General features: G+C 42.0%; 1 protein-coding gene across 1 annotated transcript in view; it reads right to left on the reverse strand.

The window, feature by feature from the left end:
• Window positions 1-13,318, reverse strand: part of LOC137377530 (phosphatidylinositol 3,4,5-trisphosphate 5-phosphatase 2-like) — a 178,513-nt gene that overhangs the window by 60,758 nt on the left and 104,437 nt on the right. The window contains exon 13 of the mRNA XM_068047218.1: window positions 1,177-1,373. Within this exon, the coding sequence (XP_067903319.1) occupies window positions 1,177-1,373 (197 nt within the window). The remainder of the gene's footprint in view (window positions 1-1,176; window positions 1,374-13,318) is intronic.

Raw genomic sequence — 13,318 nt, forward strand, 5'->3', positions numbered from 1 at the left:
GAAACTTCACAGACTTACAGACTAATCACCTCACACAAAATGAAAAATAAAGAATCAAAATAAATTCGTAAGATATGGTACTGATTTGAACTTATTGAATTTTGACCTATATATAAACGACTTGGATCTTGAAATACAGAGTAGAATCTCAAAATTTTCTGATGACACCAACTTGGAGGTGCAGCAAACAGTGAGGATGATGTGAACCATGGACAACAGGACATAGACAGGCTAGCAGAATGGGCAAAAAAGTGGCAGATGGCATTTAATACTGACAAATGTGAGGTGATGCATTTTGGCAGAAGGAATAGGGAGAGTCAATATATACTTAATGGCACAATTCTAAAGAGTGTGCAGGAACAGAGGGACTTGGGGGCACAGATTGAGGGTTTTGGGCAAGAAATGCAGGGGAGATGGGAGGAAGAACTTTTTACGCAGTGGGTGAGAATGACCTGGAACTCATTGCTCACAAGGGTGATGGAAGCAGAGACAATAAATCAAAAGGAAATTGGATGAACACTTGAAAGAAATCAACTTGCAAGGCTACAAGGATTGAGAGGGGGAGTGGGACTGACTGAATAGCTCCATGGAGAGCTGGCATTGACTTGATGGGCCAAATGGCCTCCTTCTGTGCTGTAAATGACTCTGTGACTCATCAAGATGGAGGCATGTCAGAATTAGGGAGCACAACAGCATCCACTTTTGGATCAGTCTCAACTTTTCCAGGTTAAGTGTTACATATCAGCCTACCAGCAATGCATTACAATCTCAACAACCTACAGCGCCAACACAGCATGACTACCTCTTATTCCAGCCATCCTATTGGCCTCCCTGAATATAGATTATCAATTTTCTGCCAACTGTTAATGCGGTATGGGTTCTTGTCCACCATGAATCAGTTCAATTGTTTGGCACTCTGGGTTTCATTAGAATTTTCTTTTGTTTATAAAAATAAAATTGCCAAGGAAACCCATTAATTTAATCTTTTAATTCTGCTGGCCTTCACTTGTAATCTGCTTGCATTTCACTGCCACCATCTGTTATCCTATTTGCATCTCGACTTACAATGCAAATAGAGAGTACAGCATGCTTTATTACTCATAGCTTCTCATTAGATAAACAACACATTTTTGTTTTGTATCAAAGTGATAGTTTCCCTGGAGTTTGAATTCCTACCACTTTGAAGTCCAGTTCTGTTACATCTTTTATCCCAGCTCGCAGGAAATCCACCCACTCCTTGTCACCCAGTGAGTTCTCCTGGGTCCCAATCACATAGATATCATGAGGAATAGTGGCTGTCGTTTCATCTCTTGTGCGTCCAAGGCCCTTCGACATAAGCCAAGAAGCAATGCTTTTTGGAGGATTAGCAGCCCCTGTTAAGTATTTCAAAAGTTCTTTCATTAATTAATTGCTCAATTTTTTTGCTTTAATTTTTCAGTTTCTCCTTGAATATTGAAAACTTGCCTATAGACTCATGCCAGTATCTTGATTTTCCTTTCCCCTCAATTTTACCTGACATGTCTTCATCCCTTTTGCCTAGGAAAAGACTGAAAATGGATTGAGATGTGTCATGAAGGTGTTTCCATTATTAATATTTTTTTGAGGATTTGTGTTTAGGAACATTGGAGTAGGCCATTCAGCCCATCGAGCCTGCCCCACCATTCAATACGATCATGGCTGATTATCCACTTCAATGCCTTTGTCCCACACTATCCTCACATCCCCTTATATCATTGGTATTTAGAAAATGGTCAATCTCTGCTTTAAACATACTCAATGACTGAGCTTCCACAGCCCTCTGGGATAGAGAATTCCAAAGATTCACAACCCTCTGAGTAAAGAAATTTCTCCTCATCTCTGTCCTAAGTGGCTTCCCCCTTATTTTGAAATTGTGTCCCCTGGTTCTAGACTCCCCAACCAGGGGAAACATCTTGCCTGCATCTACCCTGTCTATCCCTTTAAGTATTTTGTAGGTTTCAATGAAATCACCTCTCATTCTTCGAAACCCTAGAGAATACAGGCCCAGTTTCCCCAATCTCTCTTCATAGGACAGTCCCGCCATCCCGGGAACAAGTCGGGTGAACCTTCATTGCACTCCCTCTATGGCAATAATATCCTTCCTAAGTTAAGGGGACCAAAACTACACACAGTATTCCAGTGCGGTCTAACCAAGGTTTTCTATGCAATTGAAGCAAGACTTCATTACTCCTGTACTCAAATCCTCTTGCGACAAAGGCAAACATACCATTAGCCTTCTTAATTGCTTGCTGCACCTGCATGTTAGCTTTCAATGGCTTATTGAAAAGGACACCCAGATCCCTTTGTACAACTACACTTTCCAATATCCTACCATTTAAGAAATACTCTGCCTATCTATTCCTCTTACCAAAGTGGATAACCTCACATTTTTCCACATTATATTCCATCTGCCACATTCTTGCCCACTCACTATGTCTGTCCAAATCCTCTTGAAGCCACTTTACATCTTCCTCACAACACACATTCCCACCTAGTTTTGTGTCATCCGTGAACTTGGAAATACTGCATTTGGTCCCCACATCCAAATCATTGATATATATTGTGAACAGCTGGGGCCCAAGCACTGATCTCTGCAGTACCCCACTAGTCACAGCCTGCCAACCCAAGAATGACCCGTTTATTCCTACTCTCTGCTTTCTGCCTGTTAACCAATCCTTAATCCATGCCAGTATGTTACCTCCTATCCCATGTGCTTCAGTTTTGCTAACCAAAGTCCTGTGTGGGACTTTATCAAAAGCCTTCTGAAAATCCAAGTATACCACGCCCACGAGCTCCCCTTTATCTATTCTGTTAGTAACATCCTCAAAAACCTCAACAGGTTCGTCAAACAAGTATTCCCATTCATAAATCCGTGTTGACTATGCCCAATCAGATCATTATTATTCAAGTGTCCATTTATCACAACCTTTAGAATAGATTCTAGCATTTTCCCAATAACTGATAAGGCTAAAAGGTCTGTAATTTCTTGTTTTCTCTCTCCCTCCCTTCTTAAATAGTGGGGTGACATTTGTGACCTTCCAATCTGCAGGAACCACTCCAGAATCTGCAGAATTTTGGAAGATGATTACCAATGCATCCACTATCTCCATAGATACCACTTTCGACATTCTGGGATGTAGAATATCAGGTCCTGGGGACTTATCAACCTCCAGCCCCATTAATTTCTCCAATACAACCTTCTTACAAATACTGATTTCCTTCAATTCCTCCTTCCCCTAATCCCTTGGATCTCTAATTCTGGGAGATTTCTTGTATTTTCTTCAGTGAAGACAGACACAAAGTAATCATTTAGCTTCTCTGCCATTTCTCTATTCCCCATTACAAATTCTCTTGACTCTACCTGTGATGGACCCACATTTGTCGTAGCCAAATGTTTCCTTTCTACGTACCTATAGAAGCTTTTACAGTCCATTTTTTATTTTTTCTAGCTTACATTCATATTATATTCTCCCTTTCTTTAGCAGTTTCTTTGTCCTCCTTTGCTGAATTCTAAAATCCTCCCAATCTTCAGGTTTACTACTATTTCTGGCAACTTTATAGGCCTTTTCTTTTAATCATATATAATCCTTAACTTCCTTTGTTATCCACGGTTGACTGCAAATACTTTGGGGAGTTTTGTGCCTTAAAGGAATATATAGTTGCTGTAAACTATGTAATATTTCTTTAAAGACTATCCATTGTCTATGTACAGTCACACCTTTTAATGTATTTTCCCAATCCACCTCAGCCAATTTGCCCCTCATACCTTCATAATTTCCTTTGTTCAAATTTAACACCCTGGCTTCAGATTGAACTACCTCACTTTCAAATATAATGTAAAATTCTATCATATTATGGTCACTCATCCCTATAGATTCTTTTACAACAAGATTATTAATTAACCCTTTCTCATTACAATATACTAGATCTAAAATAGCCTGTTCTCTAGTCAACATACTGCTCTGGAAAACCATCCCTGACACACTCCAGAAACTTGTCCTCCACAACATTAGTGCTCATTAGGTTTACCCAGTCTATATGCAGATTGAAGTCACCCATGATTACTATACTACCCATGCTACATGCTTCTCTAATCTCCTGACTAATACTATGCCCCACACTGCCACTACTGTTTAGTGGCCTACAAACAACTCCTACCAATGTTTGCTTTCCCTTGCAGTTTCTCAGCTCCACCCAAACAGATTCCACATTTTGTTCTTCCGATCTGAGATCCTCCCTTACTAATATACTGATCCCATCCCTTATTATCAGTACAACACCACTAACTTTTCCTTTATGCCTGGCCTGTCCTTCCTAAATGTTGAATATCCTTGAATATTCAGTTCCCAGTCTTGGTCACTCTGCAGTCACGTTTTTGTTAAGGCAATTAGATCATACTCATTTACCTTAATTGGGCCTTTAAATCATCTACCTTGTTGTGAATGCTGTGTGCATTCAGGTAGAGTGCCCTTAACCTTGTTTTCTTGACATTCTGCATTCTGAGCCTAGTTGATGCTCACCTTTGTTTCGCCTGCCTTCTAATGTCACTTGATACTTTTCTACCTCCTGTCACCAGCTTTACTTCCTTCCATAGAGTCATAGAGTTATACAGCACAGAAACAGGCACTTCGGCCCATTGCGTCTGTGCCGGCCATCAAGCACCTAACTATTCTAATCCCATTTTCCAGCACTCGGCCCGTAGCCTTGTATGCTATGGCATTTCAAGTGCTCATCTAAATACTTCATAAGCGTTACGAGGGTTCCTGCCCATAACACCTCTTCAGGCAGTGTTCCAGCCACCCTCTGAGTGAAAAGGTTTTTCCTCAAATCCCCTCTAAACCTTCTGCCCCTTACCTGAAATCTATGTCCCCTGGTTATTCACCCCTCCGCTAAAGGTAAAAGTTTCTTCCTATCTAACCTATCAATTCCCCTCATAATTTTGTATGCCTCAACCATGTCCCCCTTCATCTTCTCTGCTCTAAGGAAAACAACCCTAGCCTTTTCAGTCTCTCTTCATAGCTAAAATGCTCCAGCCCAGGCAACATCCTGGTGAATTGCCTCTGCACCCTCACCAGGGCAATCACATCCTTCCTATAGTGTGGTGCCCAGAACTGTACACAGTACTCCAGCTGTGGCCTAACTAGCGTTTTATATAGTTCCATCATAACCTCCCTGCTCTTACATTCTATGCCTCAGCTAATAAAGACAAGTATCCCATATGCCTTCCTAACCACCTCATCTACCTGTGCTGCTGCCTTCAATGATCTATGGACAAGTACACCAAGGTCCCTCTGACCCTCTGTTCTTCCTAGGGTCCTACCATCCATTGTATATTCCCTTACCTTGTTAGTCCTCCGAAAATGCATCACCTCACACTTCTCAGGATTAAATTCCATTTGCCACTGCTCTGCCCATCTTACCAGCCCATCTATATCACCCTGTAATCTAAGGCTTTCCTCCTCACTTTTTACGACACCACCAATTTTTGTGTCATCTGCGAACTTACTGATCATACCTCCTATAATTACATCTAAATCATTAATGTACACTACAAACAGCAAAGGTCCCAGCACCAATCCCTGTGGTACACCACTGGTCACAGGCTTCCACTTGCAAAAACAACCCTCGACCATCACCCTCTGCCTCCTGCCACTAAGCCAATTTTGGATCCAATTTGCCAAATTGCCCTGGATCCCATGGGCTCTTACCTTCTTAACCAATCTCCCATGTGGGACCTTGTCAAAAGCTTTACTGAAGTCCATGTAGACTACATCAACTGCTTTACCATCATCTACACATCTAATCACCGCCTCGAAAAATTCAAACAAGTTAGTTAGACATGATCTCCCCCTAACAAAGCCATGCTGACTATTCCTGATTAATCCTTGCCTCTCCAAGTGGAGATTAATCCTGTCCCTCAGAATTTTTTTTTCCAATAGTTTTCATACCACTGATATTAAACTCAACGGCCTGTAATTACCTGGTTTATCCCTGCTACCCTTCTTGAATAATGGTACCACATTCGCTGTCCTCCAGTCTTTTGGCACCTCTCCTGTGGCCAGAGAGGATTTGAAAATTTGTGTCAGAACCCCTGCTATCTCCTCCCTTGCCTTACATAACAGCTGGGATACATCTCATCTGGGTCTGGGGATTTATCCACTTTAAAGCCCGCTAAAACAGCTAATATTTCCTCCCTTTCAATGCTAATATGTTCAAGTATTTCACAATCCCCCACCCTGATCTCTACACCTACATTGTCCTTCTCCACAGTGAACAAATATGAAAAGTAATCATTTAAAACCTCACCTATTTCTGCCAATTTGAGCTATCCCTCAGGTTCCCATCCCCCTGACAAGCTAGTTTAAACCCTCCCCAACAGCACTAGCAAATCTCCCTGCGAGGATGTTAGTTCAGGTCCTGTTAAGGTGTAGCTAGTCCATCTTGTACAGGTCCCAACTGCCCCAGAACTGGTCCCAATGCCTCAAAAATCTGATGCCCTCCCTTCTACACCAATTCTCCAGCCATGTGTTCAATCCTCCTATTCCTATGCTCACTAGCGCGTGGCACTGGGAGGAATCCTGAGATTACTGCTTTGGAGGTCCTGCTTTTTAATTTCCTTCCTGACTCACTGAAATCTGCCTTCAGGATGACATCCCTTTTACCTATGCCATTGGTACCGAAGTGGAGCATGACCTCCGGTTGTTCACCCTTCCCCAGATGGAGGTCCTTCAGCTGCTCTGTGACCTCCTTGACCCTGGCATTAGGGAGGCAACACACCATCCTGGAGTCACATTTACTGCTGCAGAATTGCCCGTCTGATCCCCTATCACTATTGCTCTTCCACTCTTCATCCTCCCCTCCTGTGCAGTTGAGCCACCCATGGTGCCACAGACTTTACTCTGGCTGCACTGCCCCACGGAACCATCGCTCTCACCAGAATCCAAAATGGAAAACTGATTAGAAAGTAAGATAGACTCAGGGGACTCCTGCACTTCCTGCCTGGTTCTCTTAGACTGCCTGGCAGTCACCCATTCCCTGTCTGCCTGCATGCTCCTAACCTGCAGTGTGGTCACCTCCCTAAACGTGCTATCCATGTAGTCTTCAGCTTCACGGATGCACAACAGTGGCACCAGCCATTGCCCGAGTTTGAAACCCGGAGCTCAAGCTTCTGCAGCTGGTGACACTTCCTGCAGATTTGTTCATCTAGGACACATGGTGCATCCATGATTTCCCACAAACCGCAGGATGTACATTCCACTTGGTCGAGCTGACCTGCCATTATGTAACTTTAAAAACGTTTTATTACAATGAGAACTTTAAAAGACTGTGGAAAATACCTGAGAAGTTGCCTGGACTTGTTTTTTTAAAGAGTCACTGGAAGGACACTCAGGAAGTTTGAAAACAAACACTTACTGGAAAGTTACATGTCTTAAGCTAAATAAATAGCAGGAGCCTTATGGACTATTGAACTGTTTAGACTTAGAGAAGTCACATTTCTGGATTTATGGCTGTCGCGGGTTTTGGTTTCATTTTTGGATATTGTTTGGAGTTCAGTTGGTGGATAGCCTGCTAAGAGAAATGCCACTCAACTCATCCTTTGCCACCTGTTTTGAAAACTCCTCTGAGAATTCAGTGTGATAGCTGAACTTACTGATGCAGTAATTCTCCCGAAAAGCCTGCAGGAATACTCCTTGACGTCTCCTGATCAGAACTGCTCCAGAAAGATCCCAGTGACAGCTGTCTAAGTGGACCCGAATGCCAGACGAAAGGGCCGTCTGGAACATTCCAAATCTTATCCTTTTCCCTCAGGAATTGACAATAACTTGGCCAAAGTATTTTTAAAGTTGTTTTCATTTTTCTTTTTTTTCTTTAACCGGTGTGTATGCGTGTTTGTGCATGTGTGTCAGGATATTTTAGAAGGATAGATATTTATACTTTCATATTTCAAACTGCGTGTTAATAAGCTTTGCATTTTTATTGAATAAGTCTTTTTTTTATAATCAAACAACAACTTTGTTGCTTATTAAAGAAACTGGTTGGCAGGTTTTATTCTGAAACTAATATAGGTAAAGTATATAATTGGCCGTATCAGTAACTGGGTTAAACATTTAAATGTATGCTGTGACCAGTGGAGTTGTGGAACTAGAGAGAGACCAACCTTGGTCATAACTTATAATTGGGGACTCGTCCGGGATAACCCAAAGACGACGTTATGCAATTGTGAATGGGGTAATAGTAATTGAAAAGGAGAAAAGGAAAACACCAGATTTCTTGTGCGTGAGAGTAAAGCTTACACTACTGGAATGGCTTCTTTTGATGCAAGTGTGTTTGTGCAGCAGTCTGGAATAAAATATGATTCTTTAAAGGCATTGTCCACTGGTGAGCTGATAGGTGTGGCAGAACACTTGAAAGTAGATATTAGACCAAAACCTAGGAAACATGAAACTCAGTAACTAGTGGCCAGGCAGCTGAAGATTGCAGTAAAAGAGCCAGAGGGACGAGTAGAATCGGAAGAAGACAAGGTAACACTGGCACAGATTAAGTTGGACAGACGAAGTTAGAGCTAGAAATTCAGAGAGAGGAAAAGGGAAAAGAAAGGGCTTTCAAAGGGAACAAGCAGAGCGGCAGGAGAGAGAAAGAGAAAAAGGAAAAGAAAAAGGAAAAAGAAAGAGGATTTCAGAAGTTGGAACTAGAATTGCAAAGGGAAAGAGAATGGAAAAAGAAAAGAGGCAGGAGACAGAAAGGGAGTGACAAAGGGCTTTCCAATTAAAAAGGCTGGAACTAAAACAAAAGGGTGGCCTTGACTCCAGGGAAAGTTCTGATGCAGAAGAATCTGACTCCAAACCAGGACCCAGTAGGGAGCTGTTTAAATTTGTGCAAGCCCTCCCAACATTTGAGGAAAGGGACATAGAGGCATTTTTCATTTCTTCTGAAAAGCTAGCGAAACATATGACGTGTCTGAAAGAAAATTGGACACTTCTCATGCAAAGCAGGTTCATAGGCAGAGCTCATGAAGTTTATGCTATGCTTTCTGAGGAGGCTTCTATAGATTATGAGATGGTAGAAAAGGCTATTCTCACTGCTTATGAGTTGGTCCCTGAAGCTGACAGGCAGAAATTTCAGAACCTCCGTAAACAGCCTGGGCAAACTCATATAGAATTTGAGAGGGTAAAGCAAGTTAACTTTGATGGCTGGACGTGGACACTAAAGGTGGAAGTCACGTATGAGAACATTAGGGAAATAGTTCTCCTGGAGGAATTTAAAAATTCACTTCCTCGACTGGTAAGAACCCAAATAGAGAACCAGAAGATTTCAACAGCCAGACAGGCAGCTGAGATAGCTGATGATTACAAGCTTGTCCAAGCTCAAACCCTTTTTCTGTCACCCCATCAAGCCCGAGAAGGATAGAAGGTGGGAGGGTGAAGGGAAAGCAAGTAGCCAGGGATGAGAAGGGATAGCTGGGAATGTACTGGGATCTCCTCCTCAGGCCAGAAAGGAAGGTGCTGAGGGTGGAAATTAAGTCTGATAGCCTAAGTATTTACATTGCCACAAGGTGGGACATCTTTGTGCAAAATGCTGGAAGTTGTGGGGTTAACCGATGGGACTTATTGGGGTACACAAGGCCAATGCAGAGAAAGGGGCCCTGACCAAGAGTATGACAGATCAAGATGTATCTCTGACTGCAGTTGTAAGGCCAAGTAAAAAAACCACTGTGAGTGTGGGGGACATGAACAAGACACCGGAGAGCTATAGGGAATTATTGTCAAAAAGAAAAGTAACTCATTAGTCCTCAAGTGAGGCAGGTAACCTATAGTTACACTTCAGGATACAGGAGCCACACAAACTCTTTCGCTGGGGAAAGGCATGAATTTTCCACCAGAGAGCACATTGAATGCCAAGGTTTTAGTGAACAGTATCAGTGGGAGTATATACCCGTACCTTTGTATCGGGTACACTTGGAGTGTGACCTAATATCTGGACCAGTAACTGTAGGAGTTGTCCATAGTTTGCCTGTAGATGGAGTTGACCTACTCCTGGGGAATGATTTGGCCGGAGCGAAGGTAGTAGCTTCTCCAGTAGTTAGGGAAAGACCAAGTGAAGTCAACGAGACAGAACAGTTGCAGGAAAAGGTTCCAGGAATTTTTTCTTCATGTATAGTGACCCAAGCAATGGCTAAACAAGTTCCATTGTTGGAAGTCAAATTGGCACCATAGACAGATATTTGACTATCTGAAACATTTTTGGGGGATTTGGATAATCCGAAAGAAATGTTCAGTAGATCTCTGATCAGAGCTCAGCAAGCCGATCCTGAGTTAAGTAAGGTGGTACAATTGGCTCAAACTGAAGCTGAGGCACAGGCAGTTCTGGAATACTACTATATTAAAAATGGGACTCTGATGAGGAAGTGGAGACCTCTTCACAGACCTGCAGATGAAGAATGGATGGTGGTACACCAGATAGTGGTACTGCCCAAGTATCGCCAGGAAATGTTAAGGCTAGCCCATGAAATTCCTCTAGCAGGACATGTGGGGATCTGGAAGACCCAAGCACATATAAGTTGACATTTTTACTGGCTAGGTCTTTCCAAGGACGTGGTGCAGTTTTGTAAAACGTGCCATACATGCCAGATTGTGGGAAAACCACAACCTGCAATAAAACCGGCACCTCTAATTCCCATACCAGTTTTTGGGGAACCATTTCGCAGGGTGTTGGTAGACTGTGTGAGACTTTTACCAAAAACAAAAATGGGACACCAATATATACTCACTATTATGGATATGGCTACTTGGTTCCCAGAGGCCTTTCCCTTGAGAACTATTTCTGCTAAGGTAGTGGTAGATAAGTTAACCCAGTGCATCACTCGATATGGATTACAGATTGAGATCCAGTCGGATCAGGCTTCTAATTTTGTCTAAAATTTTTCAGGCAGTTATGAGTAATTTGGGTATAACACAGTTAGAGTCCTCAGCATACCACCCACATGCACAAGGGGCTTTAGAACAATACCATCAGACCCTCAAAATGATGATCAGGGCATACTGTCATGAATATCCCCATGATTGGGATAATGGGCTGGAAATTCTTTTGTTTCTCACCCAGAAGTCACCTAATGAGTCTACTGGTTTTAGTCCTTTTGAATTAGATTATGGACAGGAGGTAAGAGGTCCTCTAAACCAAGAAAGGTTTCTAGAACAAAGGGACACACCTTCCACGGTGAATTATGTATCTGTGTTCCAGGAACAGCTCACGAGAGCCTGCAAAATGGCTCAGGAACACCTTAAAGCTTACCAAACAACTATGAAGAAAAGGGCAGATAGGTATGCCAAGACCCGGACATTTCAATCAGGAGATGATGTTTATTATTACTGCCTTTCCAGGGTGAACAGCTGAAAGCATGGTTCAGTGGTCCATACAGAGTAGTGAAAAGGATTGGTAAAGTAAATTATTTGATTGACACCCCAGATCCACCGGAAAACGAATTGGCTGTGTCACATCAATACGTTGAAACAATATCACCACCGGGAGGAAGATAAGCAAGCACAGGTATATTAGGTAGTAAGGACAATGAAGGATGAAAAGGATGGTGAGGATGCGGCAGAAGGAGGCCTAGGCAATTCCCAAATTGAACTTTCTACTATATGGTTAGCTAACACTGAATTGTTAGGGAGATTAGACACTATGCTTTCATATTTAGATGCAGAACAACGAGAAGACCTAACAAGGCTACTCACAGCATTTAAAGGAGTCTGTAGGGACAAACCAGGATGTACAACCTTAACCATACATGATGTGGATGTAGGAGAATCCTTTCCTATAAAACAGCATCCATATTGTTTAGGTCCAAAGAAACAGACCCAGGTAAAAGCAGAAATCCAATACATGTTGGAAAAACCACCTAATTGAACCCAACCAAAGCAGCTGGAGTTCTCCAGTCATGTTAGTGCCTAAGACTGATGCTTCAACTTAGATGTTGTATAGACTACAGAAAGGTTAATGCAGTAACAAAGGTCTCCTACAGGAGATTAATGCAGTCTCCTACCCAATTCCTCGCTTGGAAGACTATATTGACAGAGTTGGCAGTGCCACATTTCTTACCAAAATAGATTTGCTAAAGGGATGCTGGCAAGTTCCTTTAACACTCCAAGTTAAAGAAATATTGGCCTTTGTCACACCAGACAGTCTTTTCCAATGCCAAGTGATGCCATTCAGGCTAAAAATTGCCCCAGCAATTTGAACCAAATGGCAGCCAGTGTTCCTAATGGTGTGGTTTACCTTGATGATGTGCTAGTATACAGTGACACTTGGAAGGACCACTTGGAACAACTAGAAGCTCTGTTTAGAAAATTACAGTCAGCTGATTTGATGATAAACCTTGCCAAAAGTGAATTTGCAAAAGCATAGGTAAACTACCTAGGGCATATAGTAGGGCAATGACAAGTGTTGGCAAGAACAACAAATGTACAAGCATTGGTGGAGTTCCCTGCCCCTAAGACTAAAAGAGAAATCATGAGGTTTTTGAAGATGTGTGTTTTTTTTTTGCAAGTTAGTACCAAATTTCAGCACTATAACTGCTCCACTGATAAATTTGCTACAAAAGAAAGCCAATGTAGTGTGGTCAGAGGGGTGCCAAGCATCTTTTGAGAGGCTGAAAGTAATTTTGATCAATGAACCAGTGTTGTCTGCCCCAAATTTCACTAAGCCCTTCAAGGTAGCAATTGATGCTAGTGACCTGGGTAGGTGCAGTCTTGTTACAAAATGACGACTCTGACATAGAAAGGCCAGAAGGATACTTTTCCAAAAATCAACACCAAAAGAGATACTTTACAGTGGAAAAAGAAACCCTGGGCTTACTGCTAGCTTTTAAACATTTTGAGATATATGTCTGCCAGGGCTACAGGGAGACACTGGTGTATACTGATCATAACCCCCTAGCCTTTGTGGAAAAATTCAAAAACCAGAATGCCAGGCTATTTTGATGGAGTTTATTATTGCAGCCCTATCACTTAAAGATTATCCACATTGCAGGGGTAAAAAAACAATGTAATTGCCGATGCTTTGTCTGGAATTTAACTTTTCTTGAGTTATCTGAGTACAAAGATGGTACAGGGCATAACTGAATTATTTACAGGTAAAGAGTGAATGAAAATGAGTGTGCAAATGTGTTTTAATAATTTTTTCATGGTTTTTTTTGTCCAAACTTTATAATGAAACACATTTAAAAATGGTGTTTCATTCCTCCAAGGGTGGAGGTGTCATGAAGGTGCTTCCATTATTAATATTCTTTTGAGGACTTGTGTTT

The sequence above is a fragment of the Heterodontus francisci genome, chromosome 15 (genome assembly GCF_036365525.1).
Source record: "Heterodontus francisci isolate sHetFra1 chromosome 15, sHetFra1.hap1, whole genome shotgun sequence".
In the NCBI taxonomy this organism is placed as follows: domain Eukaryota; kingdom Metazoa; phylum Chordata; class Chondrichthyes; order Heterodontiformes; family Heterodontidae; genus Heterodontus; species Heterodontus francisci.